Source organism: Patiria miniata, unplaced genomic scaffold, assembly GCF_015706575.1.
Source record: "Patiria miniata isolate m_02_andy unplaced genomic scaffold, ASM1570657v1 HiC_scaffold_2, whole genome shotgun sequence".
NCBI classification, from domain to species: domain Eukaryota; kingdom Metazoa; phylum Echinodermata; class Asteroidea; order Valvatida; family Asterinidae; genus Patiria; species Patiria miniata.
The window spans coordinates 1,250,498-1,276,741 of NW_024037058.1; the positions used below are offsets into that span (position 1 = coordinate 1,250,498).

Here is a 26,244-nt window from a genome sequence, read left to right on the forward strand (position 1 = left end):
GTCATTTCACCCCCAAATTTCCCTAAAAAATCAAAACCCTGCCCTCTATCTATGACATAGCTGTTTATTGAGAATTCAGCCAACTAGTTTGGTCGGTCTAATAATTTTAAAGTGGATTTTGTTCCCTTATACTTATAGGATTGATTATCTATGTAAAGTTGTTTCCAGAAATATCGGCGTTCTCAATAGAATCAAGTTCTATGTCCCTAAGTATATTCTCTTATCTCTGTACAACACCCTAATTTTGTCTTACATCAATTATGGAATTTTAGCTTGGGGGAACACTTCTCAAAAATCAATTAACCGATTATTGTTACTACAAAAAAAAACGCTCTACGCATTATTAATCATACTAGCTACCTTGCCCATACAGATCCGCTTTCTCTACAAGATAGGATAATGAAAATAAATGATTTATATTATTATCAACAAAAAATAATCTTCCAGAATACATTTCATCAATGTTTTACAGTAGCAGTACTTTACATACCCATTTAACTAGACAGGCCAGTGACTTCCATTAGTAAGGACATCCATTGCAAAGAAAAGTGTTAAGTTTGAAGGCCTTATACTTTGGAATTCCCTTGCCAAATCTATTAAGAAATCGCCATCCATTTCTACATTCAAAGTTAAGATCAAACAATCTATTTTCAACAAATATTCATGCTCGTGAGCCTTATTATTATCCCTTGTTGGTATATAGTCTTTCTTTTGATTTATTTAAGTTACTCTGTGCTTCTAGTAATGCTTTTTAAGCCATATATAATTTGTTTGTTTCTATTTTTCTCGCATAGCACCATGGTCTTTTTTGAGCCCTATACAAAAATGTGGCTTTCTATCATTATTATAATTTTCTTTAATATTCTGTTAAATTCATCGCACTCGACAAGCTTGCTTTTTGTGGGTCCCCTGCATCTCTTGGTATTAATACTAGTACATTATTTCTTATCTTATTTGTTTTAACATACCTAATTTATTTTGAAGAATTATATTTATATTTTTTTGTATTGTACCATGAGGTGGAATAAAGTAAAGTAAAGTAAAGGAACCGGGCAAACATGCCATAGGCATAGGCCTTCATGTAGGCTTTAGGCTTAGCCTAGGCATGCTACTTATTGCTAGGCAAACAATGAAAAATGAGTACGTAAACAATGTTTTTTTTTTTTTTTTATAAACAAAACACGTCAAACTATCCTTCTTAACTAATCATAGATCGCAAGCTTATGCATTATGTGGGTTTGCTTAATCCGGCCAAAAATTTCATTGTTCCACACGAGATGTCGCATTGGCTTCAGATAGTTTTGCAAAACAATGACATTTGTGTGCAGCTGCCGTGGGGAGGTGCGGGCATGGTCTGAGTAACAAGAACTCTACAAATTGCCTTTTTATCCCCCTTGCTGTAAGTACTAATTAGTGTAAGTGTTGCAGCAAAATTAGAAATCCGCCGAAACTATGTAATAATGCCCTAGTCGTCCAATTTCTAGTTTCGTTATCGTAAATGTACAAATTTGGTGATGCTCAGATCAGCGCAGCCAGCTAGCTGCAGCCAAGTAGACTTGCCCAAGTCTGGGTTTCACTTGGTCAGTGCAGGAAATGCACGCCGTAGGTTGTGTATACTATTAGTTTTCTTATATCAGCCGTGCGAAGCACGCTGATATACATGTACTGTGATCATCCAAATTTCTTTCTAAAGTTCTTTCTTTCTTTCTTTCTTTCTTTCTTCGGGCAAACGGTCACGTGACCAATGAAAAAATGGCCATAACTCCTTAACTATTCAGCCGATTTCAAACAAATTTGGTCAAATTAAACCTTGACACATGCCCTACCTAGCCATGTTCATAAGATCCGGCCAATGGTCATCCAATGGCCTGTAGTGGTCATTTAATGAATATTTACAAAATGCTTCTCCCAGAGTCTTGACCCAATTAATGTAAAACTTGGCCAGTTGTATCTTTGGACCAAGCCTCCAAAATTTGTTCACAGAATTTGGCCAGTGGTCACCTACTGGTCAGTAGGGGTCATTTTATGAAAAAAATGAAAAAGCTGTTTTACATTTTAAATCTTTGCAACCCTGTTCAGTGTATTTTTCTCTCTCTCTAATTCTCAAATTTCATAATTCCTGACTTCTTTGGTTGTCGAGTTATTTCAATTAACCAATTAAGACAAGTCCACTCAGTGCATTTTGTACTGGAGCTCAGAACAGTTGTTTATCCTTGTGTGTAGGATCTGTGCTCAGACCATGGAGTGCGGGTGGTGGACGCAAATGTAAAACCTTCATTCTCCTGGCCTAAGTTTAGCTTGAGTAACTCCAGCTCCAGTGCTCATATCAGGAATTTGACATATGAGCAGGAGTTAGTCAAGCTAGCCTCAATATAGAACAAGAAATGCCAGTGGCAAGCGTTATTGGTTGTGATGGGTTGATCTGTGTGAGTGGTCGATTAACCTTACCCAATCGGTCGATTCTGTAGGATATCTCGGACTTTACTTACCTGAAGAAAATCCCCCACCATAGTCGTGAATTAGAAAGGAAAGGTGGCAGCGGGATTGACCGATAGCGTCGATTAATCAATTGACCGATAGCCCTAGTGCAATGCAATCGACCAACATCGTTACGACAGCTGTAATGCCTTACGGGATTTTCATCTGTGCTGTCATTACAGAATTGACTGTTTCCCTGACCTAATACTACTAGGGGGAGTATTTGACACATAAAGAAAACTGCCATTGCCCAGTAGCATGAGTCCGACGCGACGCCTCATGGGTCCGACGCCTCATAAGTCCTAGTCCAAGTAACTTGGACCCAACTTGTCGCCTTTTAACATTCGGACATGGTCTGGCGATAGTAGGGTCCAAGCAAATGTGCCATCCAGCGACACAATTCTGATGTTGACCCAAAAACCCCAAAAAAACAATATTGCCCAACAAAAACATCAGATTTCACCCCCAAAACGGCCTCTGAATTACTAGATATGCCACCAGAGGTACAAGTAGAAATCGATGATTAAGATCGAGGTACTAAAGTTTTCATAAGATGGAATATTTGCGTCGGGGTGATGTAAATCAAATTAGGTTTTGCCCTTCACCAATGTATAAACGACCCAAGAGATTTTTTCCAACTTTCACTCGGAGGTAGCACACTGAGTATACAGTGTTTATACATCGGTGAAGGGCAAAACTAATTTGATGTACTAAAGTTTACTTACGATCTGGATGAAAAGTAAAATTTCCCGTTCAATTCTGACATGTCTGAGCGCTCTCCTTGCAATCTTGAACACGTTAAATTTCTGACTCGTTTGAACAACAAGATGTGGTCGTGGAGTGGAGTCGGGAACTAGCTTGAACTGGTTCCGCTCATATTTCTAACTGATTTGATCATGAAGGGAACCAGTTCAAGCTGCCCTAGTTCCCGACTCCCCATCATCGTTCGAAATGCACATGTGTTTACAAACGAGATCCAGTCTACTCATTATCACAATCGATGCATCGCGCTCGGTTTCCCATTTTCGGAGCATTGAATGAACGCTGGGCACGACCACATCGCGATGTTCAAACGACTCAGAAATTTAACATGTTCACGATCACGAGGAGAGCTCTTGGAATTGAACGAGAAATTTCACTTTTCATCCAAATCGTATGTAAACTTTAGAACCTGGATCTTAATCATCGATCTCTACTTGTACCTCAGGTAGCGTATCTAGTATTGGGAGGCCGTTTCGAGGATGAAATCTGAGGTTGTGTTGGGCAATGACATGTTGGGTTTTGGGGTCAATGACAGAATTGTGTCGCACGATGGCAGCACCGTTGCTTGGACCCTACTAACACGACTAATGCTGGACCATGTCCGAATGTTAAAAAGGTGATATGTTGGGTCCAAGTTACTCGGACTACATAAGTCCAAACTTTCGGACTTATGAGGCATTGCCAGACTTATGATCCATAAATTCCATCTCGTAGGTCCGATGCCTCATAAGTCCGATGCCTCATAAGTCCGACGCCTCATAAATCCGACAATGGACAAACGCTGTTTCGAACTTACAGTATGAGGTGTCGGAGCTCTGAGGCGTTGGACTTATGCGGCGTTGGACTCATAAGTCTGGCGCGTCATAAGTCCAATGCTTCAAGTCCGAAATTTTGGACTTATGAGGCGTCGGACCTGTTTTTTGTAATGTTTCATTATCAGATTATACACCAATTAAGTCCTGAATTTTATCGTTTATGTTGGAATATGTTTGTCCCGAGGATTTATGTCAGATACTGTCACGAACTTATGCAGCGCCCTCAATAGTTGATAAAATCAAATAAAAACACTGCTTCGGTCTTTGTATAACGTGAGATACGACAGTGCATTGTGTTCAAATTTTCTCCAGGTATTGTGAAGAAAACCCATGAAAAGCAGGATTTGAGCTAAATTACAGGTGCATACCTTTATTCTGCGTCATCCGAACGCTTACGTTTTTTTGCCTTATTTATATTATGCTAAAAAAATATTCATGAATACGATCAGAATTGTGTAAACTTCCAAACACATGTGATATTCATGCTTCAAACAAACTGTAGATGGCACGAAAAAGTTTGATTTGTAATTTTGTCAGCTCTGTCACAGTCATGCTCAGTCACATTTCACCGTGACGGAGATGATTTCTTGAAATTTTCTTTAGACGAAATAAAAAAAACCCATGTTCTGCGTCCCCGCCCGCTTCCTTTTTTTTTCATTCTTTTTTTAAATCGAAAATAATAATACATTTTCAACAGTGACATCATTTTGGCCTCTTTATCTGTTGCACCCAGCCCATATAAAGCTGGTATGTCATTTCCTGAGTCCAATGGCAGCCATTTAGAAAAAAACAAACTTGCGGCCATCTTGAAAAATAGCCCGGTCGGGCAACCATTTTGGAGGGGAAGAAAAAGGGGGCCTCCCGCTTCCTTTATTTAAAAAAAGGCAGGACCACTAAACATGTTTTTTTTTAATTTTGCCTTATGGTAATAAAATCCACCATTTATTTTATTATGTTCATACTTTAAAAGCTCTCATTAGAATTTACTCGGCGTCACATTTATTCAAATATTGTCATTGCCATCGCAAAAGGTGTGATGGATATGACACTTGCATTTTTCCTATGCTACAACGCTGACAAGTGAATGTTGATAAATGGTCAAAACTCCCCTAAAGATTGCGCCGTACGCTAATTATAGTTGCTGTACAACATAATGATCACATCCCATGAAAGAAATTCAACATTTGAAAAAAAAAGTTTCAAAATTTTCCAGACGCCCAGAGTAGACACTTACCGTACTGAAGAATGACCCTGCATATGAGTCGAACACCGTAACCATTGGACCACGTCACCCCGCAAGACGATGAAGTGCAAACTTGGTATGCATCATGTTAGTGTGGGTTGGAGTTGGTCTGGACCCAAGGTTGTCTGGGTCTGACTTGACTGTAAACTATATTTCCAAATTGTGGACACAAGTTGGCAGTCTAGTGCAATATGAATTGCTCATCAAATGTGAACGAAGTGTTTAAACTTTAGAAAAAGCCTGATTGTCATTTTTTTCCCCTCTTCTTAATCATTACAGATTAATACAAACATGCATCAGTGTCATAGTCAACAGACCCAGGCCAAACGCAGGGAAAAGCCATCATGACAGCGTTGTGAACAATTGCCAGGGTCCAAGCCAGCCGCTGCAAGCTAGAGATTTATTCATTACTCAACAAACTGCTGTGCCTTGGCAGGATCTGCCAGTTGGTGTGAAGCAGTCACCCCGTGTACAACACAGCTTTGAACAGGTGCCTCATTCCTTGAACTCTGGTAGTGTATTTGGCACAGGGTTCAGCTTTACAAAATAAAGACATGCGGCCTATCTGTAGTGGATTTAAACCAGAGTCTGTACAAAGTGAAAGCTACAACCAACCCACACTTGGAGGATGTTCTCACAAACTGATTTTCAGTGAAGACCAATCAAGACTTCAACTTGAGGTTACAAACATTCACCAACCCGTAAATGGGCATCCGCATTCTCAAAAATTGATGTCTTTTTCCCAGAAGTGTATGTCTTCAGGTCAAATTGGGCAGACTTGCCATGATGTAAAGGCAAGATGTACTGATAGTGGCTCACACAGAATGAGTAACTTCCATGTAGCCCTGCAGCCACATGCTGCTGAGCATGATGAGCTGACAGCATCTGGATGCAGTATGTTGCTACCAGGTGCCAGTCAAGGTCTGCTCACAAGACATCATGCTAGATCACATGACATGAATTCAGGAAGGTAAGGTTTCCAAATATGTACATGTACATCACTTTACCAATACAATACAATACTGATTTAATGAGCAATGATTGAGTAAACATTTGATTGAACCATTTTTATTTTAAATAACTCGGATTAAGCCCTATACATATACATAACATGTTTTAAATTACTTGTTTTAAGCTAGAAATGCAGGATACATGACAGTACATGATAAATTAGAGTTTCTGAAACTGACATTAAATTTAAAAAAAATAGTGTAGTCCTTAAGAAATTCTTGTAAAATTATTAAATATGGGACCGCTCATTCACCCTAACCAAGTCCCCTGGCATTTTTGCCAGGGGACTTGGTTTTTGCCAGGATGTAACCTCAATCCTGCAGAATCCTCCGTTATTTTTTTAATGTGGTCCTTGGAGGGATGACCACTGCCTCAATCTTGCAAATTTCTCCGTCAGTCACTGTCAGTTTGTTGAGGCAGAGCCAGTGACATCCTGGAACAGTATGGAGGATTTCAAGTATAATGTAGGCCTACATTTATGCACGGCTGACCATAAACAACACAAGATCCGGCCCAAGACCCTGACACAGTGCATCCTCCAAAATCAGCAACACACTTTTGCCATGTAGCCTCAATCCTGCAAAATGCTCCATTTTGCAAAGAGGATTTTTGAGGATTTGGGCAGTTTAGGGTTAAAAAAAAAGGCCTAAAATACATAACTATTGAGTTGAAATTTTGTTCTTGTGTATTATAAAATGGGCACAGTATAGTAGGGTATTCATGTCCATTTAAAAAATAATGGTTGTAAAAGTTAGTTTAATTTATACAACACCTGAATAAATCCCCGTCATCTGATTGGTGAATTGTAGATCACGTGACATATTATTATTCGGTATAATGCACGGTGCGACCATGCGTTATACCCATGCGTTATACCATTTCACTTTGCGCTTGTTCCATGACGCGGTATTTGCGTGCAAAATGCATGCTGGTGTGCGCGTTCAGCGTAGCGCGTATTGTTCCAAAGAGCCAGCGCTACAGCGTTGGGTTCAAACATTTTCGTGAAGGGGTAGTTCAACATCTTTAAAATCAAAATAAATTGTAGTTTATAATTTACCAATCAAATGACGAGAATTTATTCTGGTGTTGTATAAAACAAATAACGAATGTTTTACGTTCGTGCGATGGAAAGAATAATTTCATTCGGTGACAGATTGAATGTTCTATTCCACTCGGCTTCGCCTCGTGGAATAGAACATTCAATCTGTCACCTTATGAAATTATTCTTACCATCGCACTCACAAACATTCGTTATTTGTATACTACTACATGTACATTGTCCGATACCGACATGTAACACATATAAATTGCATGTGTAAATAAGTTAATGTATTTTCACACTTTTAACTTTGCCAATTTCTTTTGAAGATTATTCCTACGTACCTCGATCCATCAAACTCCCACCCCCCTGTTTTGGGGGATTTTGGCAGATTCAGGATACCTCCATATTGCACAAACTGGGGGATTTTGATGGATTCAGGATTGTAAGCCTAGTGGAACTGCAGGATTTTGATGGATTCAGGATACCTCCATATTGAGCTGTTGGGGAACTTTGGTGGATTCAGGATCTCAACAGAATAACTCTTTGGCTATGTTTGCGGTCAAGTAAATACTGCTTGTAGCCCTGCCAGGTCTGTCACATGCTGTACAAAAATGTATGTACTAGGTGGTTGGGAGCTTGTGACTGCGGCTTATTAGGCCTCAGCATATACAATGGATTATGTACATAACCCATCCAGACAAAGCAATGCTGGGGTCGGACAATGGCTCATTGAAATAGCCCTTCCAGACAATGCATTTAACATCATAGTATACATAGTTACCCAAAGCCCAAGTTGAAAGGAAAAACAACCAACATCATATCCACCAGCAGTTGAACCATGCATTGGTGTATTTTGATGGATCCTACGCAACATCACACATCACAATTTTCATGCGAGCATGGTATCCTGAATCCGTCAAAATCCACCAGAAATTTAGGTGATGGATTTTGAAGACTCTATGGAAAAACATGCTGTATTTTTCTATGCCACAATGGTATCCTGAATCCGCCAGAATCCATCGAGACTTTTGCTGGTGGATTCTGGCGGATTCAGGATACCTCCAGTATCTACACTGGAGGATTCTGATGGACTCAGGATACCAGCATTTTTTGCTTGAAAAAATTGGTGGATTTCGGCAGATTCAGGATACTTTCTAGTAAAAGAGCCCCAGGAGTTAGGGTTAATAAAACTTTCACATTCAGACATCCAAATCTCATTGAAATGCAAGGTAAATTGGGTCTGACAAACCTCCAACTTTGGAGGACATCACAACATACCTTGATGATGATGATGTTGTAGATATCATTTTTTTGGACTACCATAAGGCATTTGACTTGGCACCACACGGAGATTGAAATCCAAACTCCAAGCATATGACTACAATGGGAAGATTCTTAAGTGGATAGAATCATTTCCATCAGATAGAAGAGAACAAATATAGGATATGGGGTCACAAAGGTTATGCCTAAATAAATTACCCATTAAACCGTAAGTAGTAAGCAGTAAGTAGAAATTAGAGCTGTGGCATGAATATGAAATTCTGCCATTGGGAGGGGGGGGGTTGGAAATCTCAACAAAAACAGTAGCTGTTTTCAAATGACATACTAATAATTCTCACCTTAGGCCAAGTAAAAAAAAATGTTTAGCGGTCGTGCCCACTTCCTTTTTGGAGGCTGCCTCCTCTTTTTTGTTAACAAAAAAAATGATAAATTTTAAAGAGTGACATCATTTTGGTCTCTTTGTCTGTTGCATCTAGCCCACATAAAGCTGGTATGTCATTACCTGAGTACATGTGGTAGCTATTTAAAAAAAGCTGGCGGCCATCTTCAAAAATAGCCCAGTCGGGTGGCCATTTTTGAGGGGGGAAAAGAGCCTCCTAGCTCCCTTCTGTTTTTTTTTTCATTTGGCCTTAAAGTACAGATTGAATGACTGCCACATTTTGTATGTGCCAGCACTGTTTTTTAATGAATGTTTCAGACAACATACCTCTATGAGTATGAACTGTCCCTCAAAGCCACTTTCAAGCCCAAAGAGATCATGCATGAATTGCACTGATAAACCTCTCAGGGGAATCACTGGTATAATGACATTGGAAGATTTATCCCAAACAGATTCAAAGTTTACCTAACATTTTAATTTTGTTTTTCAATTTTTTTATAATACAAATACAAGGAAATCAAGAGACAGTGAAGGCGACAGTGGAGGAAACGTAAAATCTAGAAAGCGGTTGCATGGCAAGAGAAGCCAGCAGTTTGTTGAGGAAGAAAGGTAAACAGATTTCAAGAGACTATGAGAGCAAAAGACATGAAAGTCAACTGTTTGACATAGTGGCTTCTGCTCTGCCTCTCTTCAAAAATGAGTTTCAAATGTTTGCTTATTCCTGCAATGTCAATCCTTATAATTATCAATTGAAACCTTCATGATCCTAAAATGTCAGCATAAAATTGATGCCCTAACCCTAACCGCCCTGAATCCTTCAAAACCCTCTTTGCCAAAGTGGAGGAATTTGAAGGATTGAGGTTACATGGTAAAAGTGTGTTACTGATTGCGTAGGATGCATTTTGTCAAGGTCTTGGGCCGGACCTTGTGTTGTTTTTGCTCAGCCACGGATAAGTATATGCCTGGATTATGCCCCCCCCCCAAAAAAAAGAGTTCTGCTTCCGATTACATGGCATTCGAAAATAGGGTAGGTAGGTAGGGAGCTCTTCTTTTTTTGCCAATTTTTGTGTGTGTACGATCATATGGAGGCGTCTGCGTGTAGTCAAGGGTAAAAGGTATAAAGTGATGGTTTTGGGTGGTTTTTTTTTCTTCTCATTTTTCCTATAAAAAAATTAGGGTAGGGGCTGTCAGAATAGGGTAGGTAGGGAAACTGGAAGCAGAACTTTTTTTTTTTTTTTTGGCCTTATGCTTGAAATCCTACACACTGCTCCAAGATGTCACTGGCCAGGCCTCAACCTGTTGACAGTCACTGCCGCAGGATTTTGCAGGATTGAGGCTATATGCTATTTGTGATGCGGTCAAGCTAAATGAGTCGTTTGTCGACCCTGGTCAATTTTTTTTGTTTTACAAATTTGAAAAGAGCAGAATCTCAGCATTACTGCTGTGAAAGCCGCATGCTGATACCATCTTTAGTTAAAAAAATGATGGAAGTTGGAACACAAGAAATCTGATGAAGTGATGTGATGAAGTGGTCCTATTTTGGCCTGAATCTCCAAATGAAATTCCCGACAAACGACTCATTTAGCTTGATCGTATCACATTTTTCCAGGAGGCCAATTGGAGGATTTTGCAGAATTGAGGCTACATCCTAGCAAAAAAGCCTAGGGAGTTAGGGCTAAAATGTATTTCCCAGGTGATGAATAAGGTCAACTTCCATTAGTATTGGATTCACTTTACCTGGCCAAAACACATGTACTTACCGCAAAACACTCCTGCGGCCCATAACATTCATCGCCACATTCAAGTTTTCACCGGCGTGCTTTGCATGCAACATTTTGATGGGTGTGGCATGTAGTTGCATCTGGCATGTTTAAAGTTGACCGCCAAGTTTCAAATATTTGAATAATCCGGGCAGTTTTGAATAGTTGAATACTAAATCGAAAGTGGACAGCCCTATAAATGAAATGGTTTGTTTCCTTGGGAAAAAACTTTGTAAATACGGAAACACCTTATTTTGATGGGACCTCACTGGATGTATTGTATTGAAAGCTGAGGCAAAAAATCGAAGAGTCGTAACCAACATTTTGGAAATGGGTCAAACAGTGAACATGTTAGACTTGGCCCAAGTCGGGCATCTTGCTTGGTCTGCAGCAGTATGCAGACACATACACACGCTACATGGGCATATTGGGGAACATTCCAATTGTAGTCTTCAACTTGTGTACCAAAAAGAACTATTTATTTGATGTCGGTTTCAAATAACCGGTTAGCAGAATTCAAACAGGAAACTAGAATTCAAACCAAATTAAAAAAAACAACCTAACCCTAACCCCACCACCATTTCCAACTGATGACATCATCAAACCAGAAGTAGATTTTTAGTACAAATCGCAAGAGGCACATACCATAAATAAAGCTAGAGTGGTGTTTCACAAAACATGGAGTAAATTGTTGAACAAAATCATTGGAACTTTAAAATGTTTGATTATTTTCTACTTATTGACCAAAAGATATTTGGCTCGGGCCATTATCCACATCCAGGCCCCAAAAGATAATATAAAAGGGTCATTGAAAATTGGATTCCTGGATTTAAGGTTTATATCGGACAATTTCCTTTCATTCATTGTAATATAAAAATGCATTATAAGCTGAATAGAAGATGGCTTTGTTATTAATCTACATGTAATGCCTAATTAGCCTTGGTCAAGGCGTTTGTCATTATTCGTCCGTACGTGGGTAAACGATCGGCGGCACATCATCGTTATGCAGTGCATTAAAGCGTGAACAGTGACCTCATGCGGCCACTATTTTATGCAAATCATTTGGATCCAGACGAACGCCTTGGTCCAATCCTCCATGTGAGGTTTTGGGGGTGGTGCTATATGCTTATAGCCTATACATGTAATACATATACGTTGTGTGTCTCACATTACACACAACACCAATGCACAAAAAAAGTGGTTTCTGACACGTCTGCAAAAGCAAATAGCTGCAAATAGTTTGATGACGTTGGGGTTTAACCAAGGTGTGATTGGACGCTCCACATATTAGCCCCGCCTACACTTACCGGTATCTGTATTCGCATAATGAGGTCATGCGCTGAAAATATAGTGCAAGATAAAGAAAAGCATAAGCTTTCGAGGATAATTGGACCAAAGCGTTAGTCTGGATCCAAATGATTTGCATAAAATAGTGGCCGCACGAGGTCGCTGTTCAAGTTGTATTTTTAATGCACTGCATAACGAGGATATGCCGCCGATTGTTAACCGCAGCGTACGGACGAATAATGACGAATGCCTTGACCAATGGTAATGCCTAATCTCTGTATCATTGCCCTCTCATTTACACAGTTGTTACTTGCCATCACGTAAGCAATTTCTTAGTGAAGAGAAAATGGCTGCTAGGATGAGCAACCTAAGCATCACAAATGAAAACAAGATGGCTTCCTTACAGGAGCGATGGCTGCAAGCTAAGATACACACCAAGAGACAACTAGAAGAAATTGAAAGCAGGTAGAATTAGAAGGCACACAATTATACAAACATAACATGGCTTGAGGGTGGACGGTTGTTATTTGCTCCCAGGGGTATTGTATTGACAAACAAGTTTCAAGGCTAATCCACGGGAATTAGAGTCTTAACTTCTTTTACCGCGGAGAGCTAACATCGACTGTCTGCCCCAAAATATGTTTTCGGGTACATATCTTTTCTTGTTTTCTTCGCTGACAGATCTTTCCAGCCTCACACGTTGCGTGTTTATCTGTCATTCGTTTCTAATACCGCAAAACCTTTGCGAGTATACACGTCATCCGACGTGAACTGGTTGAGGACGATCATAACTGCTGAAATAAATCATTCCAAAGATCTGGTTTGTCTGTCTGGGATTAAATATGAATGAAAGCCCATTCTGTTGCAAAGCTATTTCCAATGCATACCATGAACGTTCATTGCACCCTGCAGGACACTGTCTAGGGAAGTCGGGCGCTGCTTTATCCAGGCCAGCAGTCAAGATATATACTGAGGTGGAATAGGAACACTCATACCTATACACATGCATGAGTTCGCCATGCATTGTGTGTTCCCATGATCACAACAACAATAACATGGGCTAGGGAGCCTACGGAATTGAACGGGAAATTTCACTTTTCATGCAGATCGTATGTAAACCTTAATTCCTCGATCTTAATCATCAATTCCACTCGTATCTTAGGTGGCGTCTCTAGTAATACCAAGGCCATTTTGAGGGTTAAATCTGATGTTTTGTTTGGTCGTTAGTTATGTGTCAGACCATGGCTGCCATTCAGCTTGAACCCTACTATTGCAAGACCATGTCCTGGGTTTAAAAAAAGGTGATAATTAGAGTCCAAGTTACTCGGGCTAGGGAAATCCCAGGTTTAAGTCATCACCACAAACCTTACTTGCGATTGCTACCAGAGTTGTAATGACTCGAGTCAATGACTCGACTCGAGTCCGACTCGAGTCACAATTTTTGGTGACCAGAATCAGATTCGAACCAGCCAACTGATCTGTTAGCTTGGTGGTCAAGTGGTAAGACATCTGCACTAGAAAGCAGGAGGTCGTTGGTTCGAGTCCCACCCGAGTGATTTTGTTCCAACTTTCACTCTGGAGGTAACACACTGAGTATACAGTGTTTAAACGTCGGTGAAGGGCAAAACCTATACTTTGATTTATATCACCCCGACGCAAAATTCCATCTTATAATAGTTTACGCGGTACCCGCTGCTATGTACATCAGATTCGAACCAGCCAACCGATCCCGTTAGCTCGGTGGTCGAGTGGTAAGACATCTGCACTAGAAAGCAGGAGGTCATTGGTTCGAGTCCCACCCGAGTGATTTTTTCCAACTTTCATTTGGGAGGTAACACACTGAGTATACAGTGTTTAAACGTTGGTGAAGGGCAAAACCTATACTTTGAAGTCTCTTCTGTTTCACTGCAGGTTGTCTGATTCAGAATCAGACGTGGAAAGTGAGTGTGACATCGGTACTACAGGAGATGATACTAGCAAGGACCACTGTCGGATTCATGTTAGTGCAGAGCTCAAGACAGCTTTGAGACAGCAAGAAGCATTCTTACCAGACTCTGTTGTCAAGTCTATGTAAGTTCACAATCATAACCATGGGCAATTCCATGCTAACTCACGTTACACTTAACGGTGGTCTTCCGTCAACTCTATACTGTTATTCAATAAAGTCAAAGCATTTATAGAGAGGATTTTTCTCACAGAAGATCCCTTGAACTAAAGTGACTAAACTACACAAAAGGGATCAACAGAATAAATATCTTTTGGTTTGACATGAAGTTTTTTTATAGGTACCTTGGGTTACAAAGGACATGGCAGAAAGCTGTTGATTTAGGGCTTTCACTTAGTGCTGCAGCCGAACCACCGAACCGAACTAAAAATAGGCGAACTTGGCCTTCCGAACCGAACCCGAACCGAACCGAACCCAAATGTCAGTTAGGAAGAGTTCGGCAAGTATTTGTTGATAGCGCTAGGAATGCTAATGCTTGCAATGAAAGGGCAAAAATAAAATGCACGGATGATTGAATTTACTGTGTTGACAAGTCACCGCATTCATCTTCATTATTTGCTGTGTTCTAGCCAGACATACAACGTACGCGCCTTGCGATTTTCTCAATGAAAAGCGTGCTCTTTGCATTCATCCAGCGTGGTCAGTATCCGGCCCTGCGCCATGTTCCAGCATGACGTAGTACGCTTGGACCAAACCAATTGCGGTGAAGGGTGTGCTTTCCTCTGGAAAATTTACCAGCATTTTCAGTTTTTTTCACCGTATCAGAATTTAATGGGAAAAAAACAACTTTTTATGGAGTCTGAAACCTTTCCCATGTTCACAATAAGTTCGTAATTTTCGCAATATATTTTTTTTTCGTAAAGAATGAATAAAAAAAATCGATGTAATCTCCCAAAAGAGGGTGAAACACCCCTTTACGAAATGGATCCTTCTGTAGAATGAAAATTCATCATGGAGTCGCAAATCGAAAAGTTATTATTTTTTTACGGTTGGCTTGTTGCTAAAAATAATTATGATTTCATAAGTTTGGCACAGTAAAAGATCCTGTTTGTTCTTAGAACAAAACTAATCAGCAATTATTGCCACGAAGCATTTTTAGTGCTCATCAGGGCATGCTCGGACGGGACGGAACTCGTCGGGAAAACCGTCAGCACGTGTGGGAAAATGTTAGGGCGATCGTGTAGCGTACGTAGGGCCCCTGTTTTGTTTTGATCAAATTATAGTCAAAAATGTTTTTTATTACGTGTTATTGTTAAGTTGTGTCGCCGCGCTGTCATCGTCATTTTACCCCCAAATTTCCCTCAAAAAACCTCAAAACCCTGCTCTCTATCTATGACATACCTGTTTATTGAGAACCAACTAGTTTGGTCTGTCTAATAATTTTAAAGTGGATTTGTTCCCTTAAGTTAGGAACCGGGCCCTACACTACACGATCGCCAATTTTATCATAGTTGCCGGGCCGGATAGGGCTGCGATAGGTAACGCAAGTAGCAATTTACGATGTTCATTTCTCAACGTCATCAAGTCAAATTATAACGGAATTTTGTTTACACAACAAAAATAAGATTCATCCTTCAACTTGTGTTGAATAGCATGTGGAAATTGCAGTGCCTATTTGGTCAGAGGTGTGCGGTACACACGTGTTTGTTCGAACAGGGGAATTAACGGCCTGGCCTGCTTTTCATTGTAGCCCAATACATGGAATGGACAAGTACATTATGTGTGCACTTCTGAAGCCGAACCGAACCGAAGTTCGGGAAAAAAAATCGAATCGCAAATGAACCAAACCGAACTGAACTTGGTGGATCAGTTGCAGCACTGCTCTCGCTTACTTGCGTCGCGCCTTTCTCTTCGGACACTATAATATTGTACGCTCAAACCCACCTGCCTGCAATGGTGCTACCCTGCATATAGTAATGCTCTACGGGCAAGATGAGTGCAGTAGCACCCCCCCCCCCCCCCCCACAGAAGTGTTGGGAGATTCTACTACTAGTAATAGTGAATAATTCCGCGTAGAGTGAACCACCCACCTTCCCACTCTTGCGTATGTGTTCACTTGCACTCCTGTAAGTATAATGACCAGTGGGCCAAAAAGTACTTTTGGAAATAAATCTAAGGGAATGGCTAGCGCCCTCAAGAGAATAATATGATCATTTGCATTTGTTACAAATGGCCTGATAAGGGGCTACTGGCAGATATTTGTCAACTGAGATGTTCAATGTTTCAAGTCCATTGGTGCTGGGACAAAAATGCTGTTCATTTTCAACCGTCGCAAAGTGCAGCACATGGTATCTGTGGTGCATAGAACCCATAGGTCACAGGGAGTGCCAGATTGCTGGCTTTGTCGAGGGAAAGTACATGTACCCTAATTTTCGGAATATATGCCGCGCGGCGTATAAGCCGCAGCACGCAAAAATCTGCAAATTAAGATTTGAAGTCGGCGTATAAGCCGCATCGGCGTATAAGCCGCACCCGCAACCGCAGCGGTTCAATTTCGTAAGGCCTCCAAATTCTAATCAAAATGCTCTGAACCAGTTCCATTTGCACTACGAAAGCTATAAAAGGGCCACAAATGTTATGTCAAATCATTTACAGTCGATTACTCTTACAAACAAATATGGAAATTGATGATGAGAAATAAAAAACGGGAATTGCTGCCGGCTGGATCGTCAGTGAGCCTGTGCCGGCGAATGACATTATTTTCCCCCAGCACTTTAGAGAGTATGCAACCCACCATGTGTGGAGCGCATGTTGTGGAGCGCTACAAATCCTGCTTTGTGGCAACAGACGCTGAGTTGTTTTGTCCTAAAGGATAAACAAGTCCGTTTTTACAGCAAAACTTCAAATTGTTGTGATTACTAACGAGTAGTAACGTCAAAACTTCAAGTTTGGATCGTAACTTTCTTCGAAAACAGTCAACACGATGCCGAGATTTTATGGACGAATCCATTAATTTCGTAGGGGTGGTTTCACCCCTGCTTTGAGTTTTACATCGTTTCTTGAATACATTTCAAGAAAAAAAATTATATTGTGACGTTTAACAACTGATTATCAAATAAAAATATGTTTCAAACTCCATAAAAAGTATTAGTTGTCTTTTTCCTTTTTTTAAACTGGGGAAATATTGGTAATTATTGTTCCCAGGAAAGTGCACCCCTTTATTACCACAAATGGTGTGGTCCATGGGGAATCCATGCAGCATGCATGCAGCATAGGCAGCATCACGTACGGCCGGTTGTCGATGTCCAAGGGACAGCTTTCACTAACCATACTTTTTACCGCTCGGTATCTTTTTGTGGGACGTGCTTTCGGTTTGTTAATGACTTTCTTAATTGATAATTATGTCAGCAACACATCTCTTCTTGTACTAGTGCATTAAATACACATGTAAATGTCATTTTTATTCTTCAAGGCTCTGCGTATAAGCCGCCCTGTGTATAAGCTGCAGTAAACATTTTCATGGGCAAATTCAACGTATAAGCCGCGGCTTATATTCCGAAAATTACGGTACATACATGTACATAGCGTACCTAACGACATGAGGGCACTTGAGATTCTGCCAATAGTGCACAGAGGAGTCATCTTTCAAATGCCGGTTATTTAAATTTTTACTATGTCCTGGTATTTTGTATAGCCAGTTATTGATAAAAAGTTATTGCCAAACCAACGTAATTTGTTGGCATCTTTTTTTGTAGTGTTTGTAGTTCTGAGAGAAAAGCCCACGTTAAGTGCTTTGACTTTTGATATCAAATAAGACCCCCTTTAAAATGTAACACAAGTTACCATGGAATTCCCACAATAAACTTGAAGGATATTTAAAGGTATAGTCCATCATTTGTAATTCGTGCATTTTGTTTGAAGCAGCAAACATGCTCAAAATCTAAAGAAGTATGCTGAACAACTAACCTGATGAAGTTTCAGCTCAGCTTCAGCTGTTTATTCCGAGAAAAACAGCATTTTAAGATCTCGATTTCAAATCAAAAGTTGCTGAATCATGTTTTGAATTGGACCTGAATTCAGCGTCCAAGACATGTTCTCGGACGCTCAGTTACTTTTTGGATAGCTGCAAATGATGGACTGTAGCTTTAAGTCTCCAAATCAAAATTGTCATGTTCACTACATCCACACAGGACATGTGAGAAGCTTTGGTCCCATATTGAGTTTGAAATTTGTCCATCATTTGGTGGCCTTATAGCATATGTTTTTGTATGATAATTTTTGGTTTTTAATTAAAAGTGCACACAATACACATAATCAAAGATAATGCTGCACAGATGCTGTGAATGCATTAAGTTAAGGAAAAGAAGATTTTACATATATATCAATACATCCATATTTCTCGCGATTTGGGACCCAATTTATCAAGCTTGTAGAGTGTTCAGTTACTGGACATAGGACCAATCTGATGAGTTTCAGCTATTTTATAGAGTGCAAACATGTTTACCATGGTTTTGAGATATTTATATTCTGGACTCTATCGCGAGGCAATGTACAATGAAATACCAATGATGTTGAATCATCTCTTGTGTTCTCTACCACAGTGACTTTACCACAGTCATGACTCCCTAGAAATACACGCGTTACAGTTTCACTGTGTGCTGTCCAAGCATTTACTTGTTTTTTTCTTCATGACAGGTCCAATATCTGCCACCAGATTGTCCTGTGGAAACCACCATCCTCATTTATTTCTGATGTCATCAACCCATCAGCCTCTCAAGACTTGATTTCCAAAGATAGATCTGATGGCCAGTCAAATGACACCATCAACCCTTCTGCCGGTCAAGTACATGGTCTCAATGATACCGCCAACAAACACACAGCAGATACTTCTCATGACAAGACCGACTGGAAAAATGATTCGAGTTCAACAGATGCAACTCAGTTGTTTGATTTAGTGGATGATGATGATGATATGGAACTGTAGGCTTTGTAGGGCAATAAGTCTTTCTGAAGGTTTGCTTAAGAACGGTTGGATGCAAACATTGTAAAATGACATTTGGCTGACTGTTTCCCAGGTGTACATGTATATTCACATATTGTCAGTGGGGAAACCATTAATTCAACTTGATTTGTTTGATAGTACATTAGTTTATGCCCCAGTGCCAAAGTGCTGAGTACTATCAGGCCATGCTCAGGAGTTATTGCATGACTTTGCTCAAGTCAGACTTTTTATATTTTGATATCCTCAACAGCTGCTTCCACAACAATCAGCCCTGAATTGCATCACTAACATCTTTAACAGTGCGTGCACGGTGTCTACAGTACGCATACAATGTACATACGCAGAACATGTGCATGTATGTAATTTCAATCCGTCTTGATCAATCTGCAACGAGTACCCCCCAGCAATTTATTCATCAGTGCATATGCAACATCATTACTATGCATTGTGTGCTGCAACAGCTTGACCAATCCAATCTTAGAAGACTTGTTCATTGTTTTCAGTGGGTGTGGAAGAGTGGAACACATTTTGCAAAGGTTTTAAAAAATGAACTGAAAGTTGTGCTAATTTTAACACGTTTATGGAGTACTATTTATTTTAAGTAAAATTTTGTCTGATTTTAAAAAAATGTGACATAACATAAATAATATGCAGACCAAAGTGGCTTTTAAATGTTATTGTGGAAAACCTTTAACCCTAACTCCCTAGGCCTTTTTGCTAGGATGTAGCCTCAATCCTGCAAAATCCTCCAAGTGGCCTCGTGGTAAAATGGCATATAGCCTCAAGCCTGAATCCTGCAAAATCCTGTGGCAGTCCTGTGCAGCGTGTTGTGAATTCGCACAGCTGTTTGAAAACATTGGAACGTACATGTACCTCTATTTTGTCATATCCCTCAACACAGGTTGCGTGTGCATTCCTTCATGAATCTCAGGCTGTGCGAATACGCAAACAACTCTGACTGGTGTTAAGAATGATTATATGTATGGTTTAAAGCAATCTGCCAAGGATGCCAGTGGGTTTTTGCACTAGGGCCTGAAAAATTTGACACGTGAAAGACGGCCAACTGCAATACACCATAAACACATGCATTGCAATATCACGTGTACATATATATTGTTTGTCTACTTCGAACTAATACAATTTTATTTATACATTTGTGTATGGAGCTACATTTAGCATGGTGATTGCCATGGAGCTTCGCATGCACAATTCTTTCTGTGTGTGCTACACACACGTGGAAAAAATGGAATGCCTGATTTTGTTTTCTCCAAAACATGACAAAGCCCGAGTTCTGACTATAGCCTGAAAAGTGACATCCCTGAATCTGCAAGCGTATTTGGAATAAAAACGATATTCCTTTAAATACTGGCTCGTTCTCAACTCGATCACCATTTTGAAACCGTTTTCTTTTGTCATTTTTTTTTTCAGGACCATAAATCTCAGCTGCTTTCTTCTGGAGGGTACATGGTATAAACTTAAAATATTGAACAAAAAATCAACCCTGATCTCAAGTTGTGCATATTACTCTGATTTCATGATTATGTCGTCATATATCAAATTACAAGTGATTTTAGTTGAAAAAGTGACAAGTTCTTTCACTTATTACTCATGAATGAAATCATCAATCATGTTCATACTTGGTAATCAGATAGATCGTGAAGTCGCTCGACCTTTCCTTCCGGGGCTACCAGAAGGTCACGACCTGAGTTCTCATTTTTGTAATCAGGTTAACATTGCCTCAGGCAATATTTTTTTATTCCTGGACACAAAGCCATGACCTTTACTTTTGGTGTAACTGGAAGAGCACTGAGAATTGAATGTCAACTTCAAGGAAAAATACAACATTTGCAAACATCAAAAAACGAAATGATAAAATTATCATGAAATACCTTACTGAATTGGTAGGGACTGACAGTCTAAAGCATCCTTTAAAATCGTGGCTCCTGGAGAAAACTGGCTTTTTTCAAAAACTATTCTTAATTTTTCATATTTGTGTAAGGACACAATACTGGAGAATAAAATAGGGACATGGGGATCAAAAATAAAATTGGTTGTATTTATTTTGTTTCCCTTTCGTAATGCTTGACCGGCCTTCCCTCAGTAGAAAATAATAATGAGAAGATAAGTTTTAAAGCATCTTTCCTTTATTAGCAGCTTTATGTTGGTGATAAAGAGAAAGTTAACGTTAGTTACATGGTGTCCACTTCCTGCTTGTTACCAGACCATAATTGGCAGAAATGGAGATAATTATAGTTTCTTTATTGCAATATAAGCTATTTATTGCTGAAAATGTAAAATTTTGACGATTTCTTTTTTATATAATATTTTGTCGCAAATTTAACAAGTGGACACCGTAACTAACGTTAAATAAAATGAGAGATTTAATTGTTAAACCATTTTAATAGCAGATCAATTGAAAATTTAATGACAACAGTTTCTCACAGTAAGTACCTCAGAGAGAAATTCATCCATTAATAATTATATTCCTGTGACAATCTTATATGGACCTCTTTTGACATTCTCTGTATCAAAATGTTACGTAAGTTACATGTGGACACCACAGAGGCCTTCATTTACATAACTTTATATTATTATTGAGCCCAAAACTGATATTAAATTGTTGTTCTCCATAATACCATAGGGACCCATTTTAACTAATTAACACCAATATTCCAATGGGAAGTTGTCGCTTGTAGATATTAACTATCGTATTATACAAAGTGCACATTGTAACTAATGCAACTTTGGTGTCCAGCTGTAACTAACGTTAAATCACATGCATGGCATTTGTACTCCTAGTGCTCTGGATATCACAGTAAATATTTTAAACTGCTAGATATTCCTCAGAAAGTAATGTGCTGTTCAAAACCAATCAGCTATTATTTACTTTTCTACCCATGTAGCCTTATACTTACGTTAGTTACACCATTTAGTGGACACCATTTATCGTTACTTACATAGTGTAGAATGACTGATTTTTTTTATGTAGATCAAATGTCCTTATTGTGATTAGATATATTGGTACACATGTAGGGTACAACATCACTGTTGGAGTATTTGGCCTTTCCTCCTAACACATAATGAATTAGGCATTCATTATGTTGAATAAAAATGGACACCAAAGTGGTGACCCACCCTTAAATATGATTTAAGGAAAGGTAAAGTTTAAAAACTTATGTACATTGTGTATAAAGGAACTGATATTATGCTTCTGAAGACTTAATCATCTGAAATTACTGTAGGATATACTAAGGAGGGTTTATAAAGACCCCAGTAAATATGCTAAATAGGTAGACACCAAACGTAACTTACGTTAAATAGTTTATCTGGCGTCCCTGTGCACAAACCAGAAATATTTTGAATACAGGTTACCTGTATTTGTAAAATTCATTCCATTACTAACAACTTCAATACAATATTCATCTGAGGAAATAAATTGTAAGCGTGTTTTTAATTCATTCAAAAAGGCTTACTTGTTATGTCCCGTTTTTAAGTGGTATTTCGAGGTAAATTTTCACCAAAAATCAAGAATTTTTACCACTAAAAAATGAAAATTGTGGATTTTTCAAAATTTTATTTATCCCTTCATACTTGTACCTAACATGTTAAACCACCATGACAACATTGAGTTCCACCCTAAAATTAGCCAGTATTGTGTCCTTACACATTTAGTTATTCTGACTTTTCTTTGCAATTGATCACACACCTGTGAAGGGGTACAAGCCTGCTAGACTGATTCTCTGACCTTACAATTCCCCAAAGTGTATTAATTGCTTCGTTTCATCTTAAGTGGGGTCAGGGAACCAGACTACAAGAACATGATAGGTTTTCTTGGTTTTTCCAGCATCTACAAGCCCAAAACATTAAACAAGTCAGTTAAACAATATTTTATATAACATACTAATCCTCCAAATCCATTTATTTCTGAAAATTGCAGCAAAAGCAAATGTTGTACATTCCCTTTAAAAAAGAAGTATTTTTATTACAATTATATAAATTATGCAAATGATCAGTAATGCCCAACACAAATATCGACATGATGACATCATTTCCCAAAAGGGCGCCCTCTAGCGGCATGTCAAAGACACTTGATTTTTTTCTAAATTTGAAGCCATTTATCGAAATTATACCAAATTACCCTTATATATTCTTTGGACAACTGCAAATGAATTTTGCGAGGTTTCAGGATTCCAATCTCATCAGACCAGAACTTATATGTAGGGAGAATTTGAAAATGATATGGTTTCTTTTCTTTAATTCTAAAATTCAAATCCTTCATTTGATTCAGGTTGAGTGATGACGTTTGTAGCACACGTAACAACATCAGCTACAATGTTGACCATGGGCAATTTTCCTAATGTTGTGACGTCATCAAACCAGAAGTTATGTGTTATCAATATAAAGGCCTACACTTATATTCAATGTAATTTGTGTTTTCAGAAGTTCTTTTTACTTCACAATGAATGTGTGTAAATCTTAACGTATGCGGCATTATGGGCTCTGTGCACAAGTACCCCCTTCATGGTTACAAAGAGCAATTGGGGGATAGCACTGGGCTCTCCCAGTCTTGATGTCCCTTACATTTTAACACATTCCTGATGGCGTCTGATGTGGTGTGCTCAACTGGAGCTCCTGAAAAAGGTGGTCAAAAAGCACCATCTACTGTTTGTGCACAGAGTGCATAGAGACACGTGTCATTGCCTACAATGGGTGGGGCCGAATGAATCACTCTATAATGGATGAGGGAGCAGCGAAGAGAGGCACTGTCTATATTCATACCTGTCATGTAGTCCGGTCAATTCAAGTTAAGACCTAGAACAAATTGCAATAGAAACCATTCAAGCGTCAAACGACTTTCATAAATACACAAACAACATGTGAAAAATCTTGTTTCTATGGAGTGGAAGGGTGTTTTTCAAACATTTTTTTCAGATAACAAATTTGAGACATTTTGTCCTCGAACAATTCGTCTGGTGACTTGCTGCGATTTACATGTCTATATATTGTTTAGGATTCATGACCACATGCTTTTGCAGCAGACGACTGTTTCAAATTATAATTTTATACAGGGCACTACGGATGGAGTGGACGACTTTCCGCCGAAACTGCGCGCAATAAGTCCACTGACGAGAAACAATTATTTGCAAAAAGGGCCGGGGATGTCTAAACATCATTCTGATCATACAGCTGGTAAACGGTTGGACAGTGCATGCATGGACCGTTTTTAAAGTAAAGCGAGATCTTTAATTAAATATTATTGATTGAGCGCCTGAAAATGATGTTGGATTTGGTTAAGAAAATTCAGGAATTACTGGGCTCAGGTTGTGAAGCTTACAGTGCATTTTGTTAGTACATGAAAATATGAAACAAAACATCACAAAACACTTCGATCACAAAGAAAAAAAGTTAATGGGCGAGGTTGATGAGAAACAGATGTAGTTCTGTACATGAGCTTTCCATGTTTTTCATAAGTACGGTACAGTAACTTTAAACAGCTAAATTGAGATCATCTTAATTGAGGTACGAAAAGTAATTGAGACATCTGCTTGTACAGTCAAGAGTGAAATGAACTACACCAGATAAGCATACTAGAGTCCCGACAAAAGGATTCTTTGGATTGAACAGACCTCGCGTTAGTATTACTTTAAAAAATGATCTCACTGGCACGGTCCGTCCCCCCCCCCCCCCCAAGGCTTTGATCTGGGGAAACGTATTATTTGTAGACGTAATACACTTTTTACACTATATATTTCTTTTCTCTAAAGCGCAGAATTCAGCAAAAAAAATAATTTCACTGCAAAATTTTAATCCTGTTAATTTGCCAGGCTTTAGTAAGGTTTTTTTTTGACAATTTTTATCTTATTTATAAGTTATGCCAATGACCTAAATTTAACACAGAAGGAACACACGAATCTCGGATTTCAGATATTTTCCCTAATATTTAAAATTGGACTCTGGCCTATTGGCGTAGACACCTGAAATTTAAATTTAAATGGATCTCTTTGTGTATATCATTTTCTGCCTTTTATTCAAGTAGACCTCTTTATGCAAAGATTTTCTATGAAACAAATGTTTTTTGGGGGGGCACAAAGTGATTTATATTAACCTAAAAATATTTCGGGAAGCACAACAATCTCAAATTTCTTGATTTTGTCAAAAAAATATCCTTTAGTATTGTGCGGCAGTGTTTTAATAATTGGTGGACATAGAAAAGTCGTCTGCTGTGATCAGTCGTGTCTCGCAAAGTCTCATACGTGATGTGAACGGATTTTCTGACGAGTAACGGGCGCAAAAGAAAACATGACGCTCTCCATACGGCTGTTTACGTATTATGAAAAATTAGTAGTGAAAAAGTGAATGAAAACACTTTCCCACTCCTTTGATGAAATTAGATTTTCAGTATGTTAAATAGTGATATTTCCTTAGCGTGGTCACATTAAAATAAATTCTATTGCAATTTGTTCTAGGTCAGGCCCTGTTTTGTTCTAAATTGACCGGACTAATGTTCGTATTGCAAACATCTGTTTATAAATGCATACATGTACATGCAATCAAATCACAGAGAATGCAAGTTGGCACCCAGTCTAAACTACTCTTCACGCCTCATACTGTTTTCATGTTTGAATAACTTTTACCCACACCTCAACTTCTGGATCCCAAGCCATAGAAATTGATGAAGACAGATGTAATGTGCCTCATTATGTTAGACTACTGCCGCTTCTCATGTGCAATATGGTTGATGACATCAGTCTTCCTGTCAAAAACACTCATTTGTTCTTTACAAATGAACAAAACAAAAATAAAATGAACACGTAGTGTCCATATTCTGTGATCTGCTAGACCTTGCTTTGGGAAACATTTTGTTGTAAAAAAAATATTGGTGAAATGTGAAGACACTTGGCCTTTTACTTGGACTATTTATGAAGTGTAAAGTGAAGTAAATAAAGCAAAGGCAGGCACAAATGACAAACTTGAGGACTTTCTGCTAAATAATATGGGTGTAATTTACCATGGAATTCTGTCTTCACCATTAAGTGCATACAGTGCTAGTACTGAAGCAAAATGTACGTAAATAAGCTCAACACAATAACGTCGGTTTCTGCAAGAATGCCAAATACACATGTAATTGAACAAATTGTTCATGCCATCTTTCTTTGTTCATGTAAATGAATGAATGAATTCCGTTGCGAGTACTTCTTGTACATACATGCATGTACATGCACGTGTATACTATAAGCA

The 26,244-nt window shown here is 38.9% G+C and overlaps 1 protein-coding gene across 3 annotated transcripts in view; it reads left to right on the plus strand.

Annotated features, from left to right (window-relative positions):
• The window catches only part of LOC119726970, a 32,361-nt gene extending 9,890 nt beyond the window's left edge, over positions 1–22,471 (plus strand). The window contains exons 1-6 of one of the 3 annotated variants that reach the window (XM_038198821.1): positions 5,282–5,374; positions 5,578–6,268; positions 9,525–9,620; positions 12,362–12,523; positions 13,970–14,128; positions 18,699–22,471. In XM_038198821.1, coding sequence (XP_038054749.1) covers positions 5,853–6,268; positions 9,525–9,620; positions 12,362–12,523; positions 13,970–14,128; positions 18,699–18,987 — 1,122 coding nt within the window. In that variant the 5' untranslated portion in view covers positions 5,282–5,374; positions 5,578–5,852 and the 3' untranslated portion in view covers positions 18,988–22,471. Of the gene's footprint in view, positions 1–5,281; positions 5,375–5,577; positions 6,269–9,524; positions 9,621–12,361; positions 12,524–13,969; positions 14,129–18,698 lie in introns of those variants that run through there. The other 2 variants (XM_038198820.1, XM_038198822.1) reach the window with 2 other exon arrangements.
• The last annotated feature ends 3,773 nt before the right edge of the window (positions 22,472–26,244 follow it).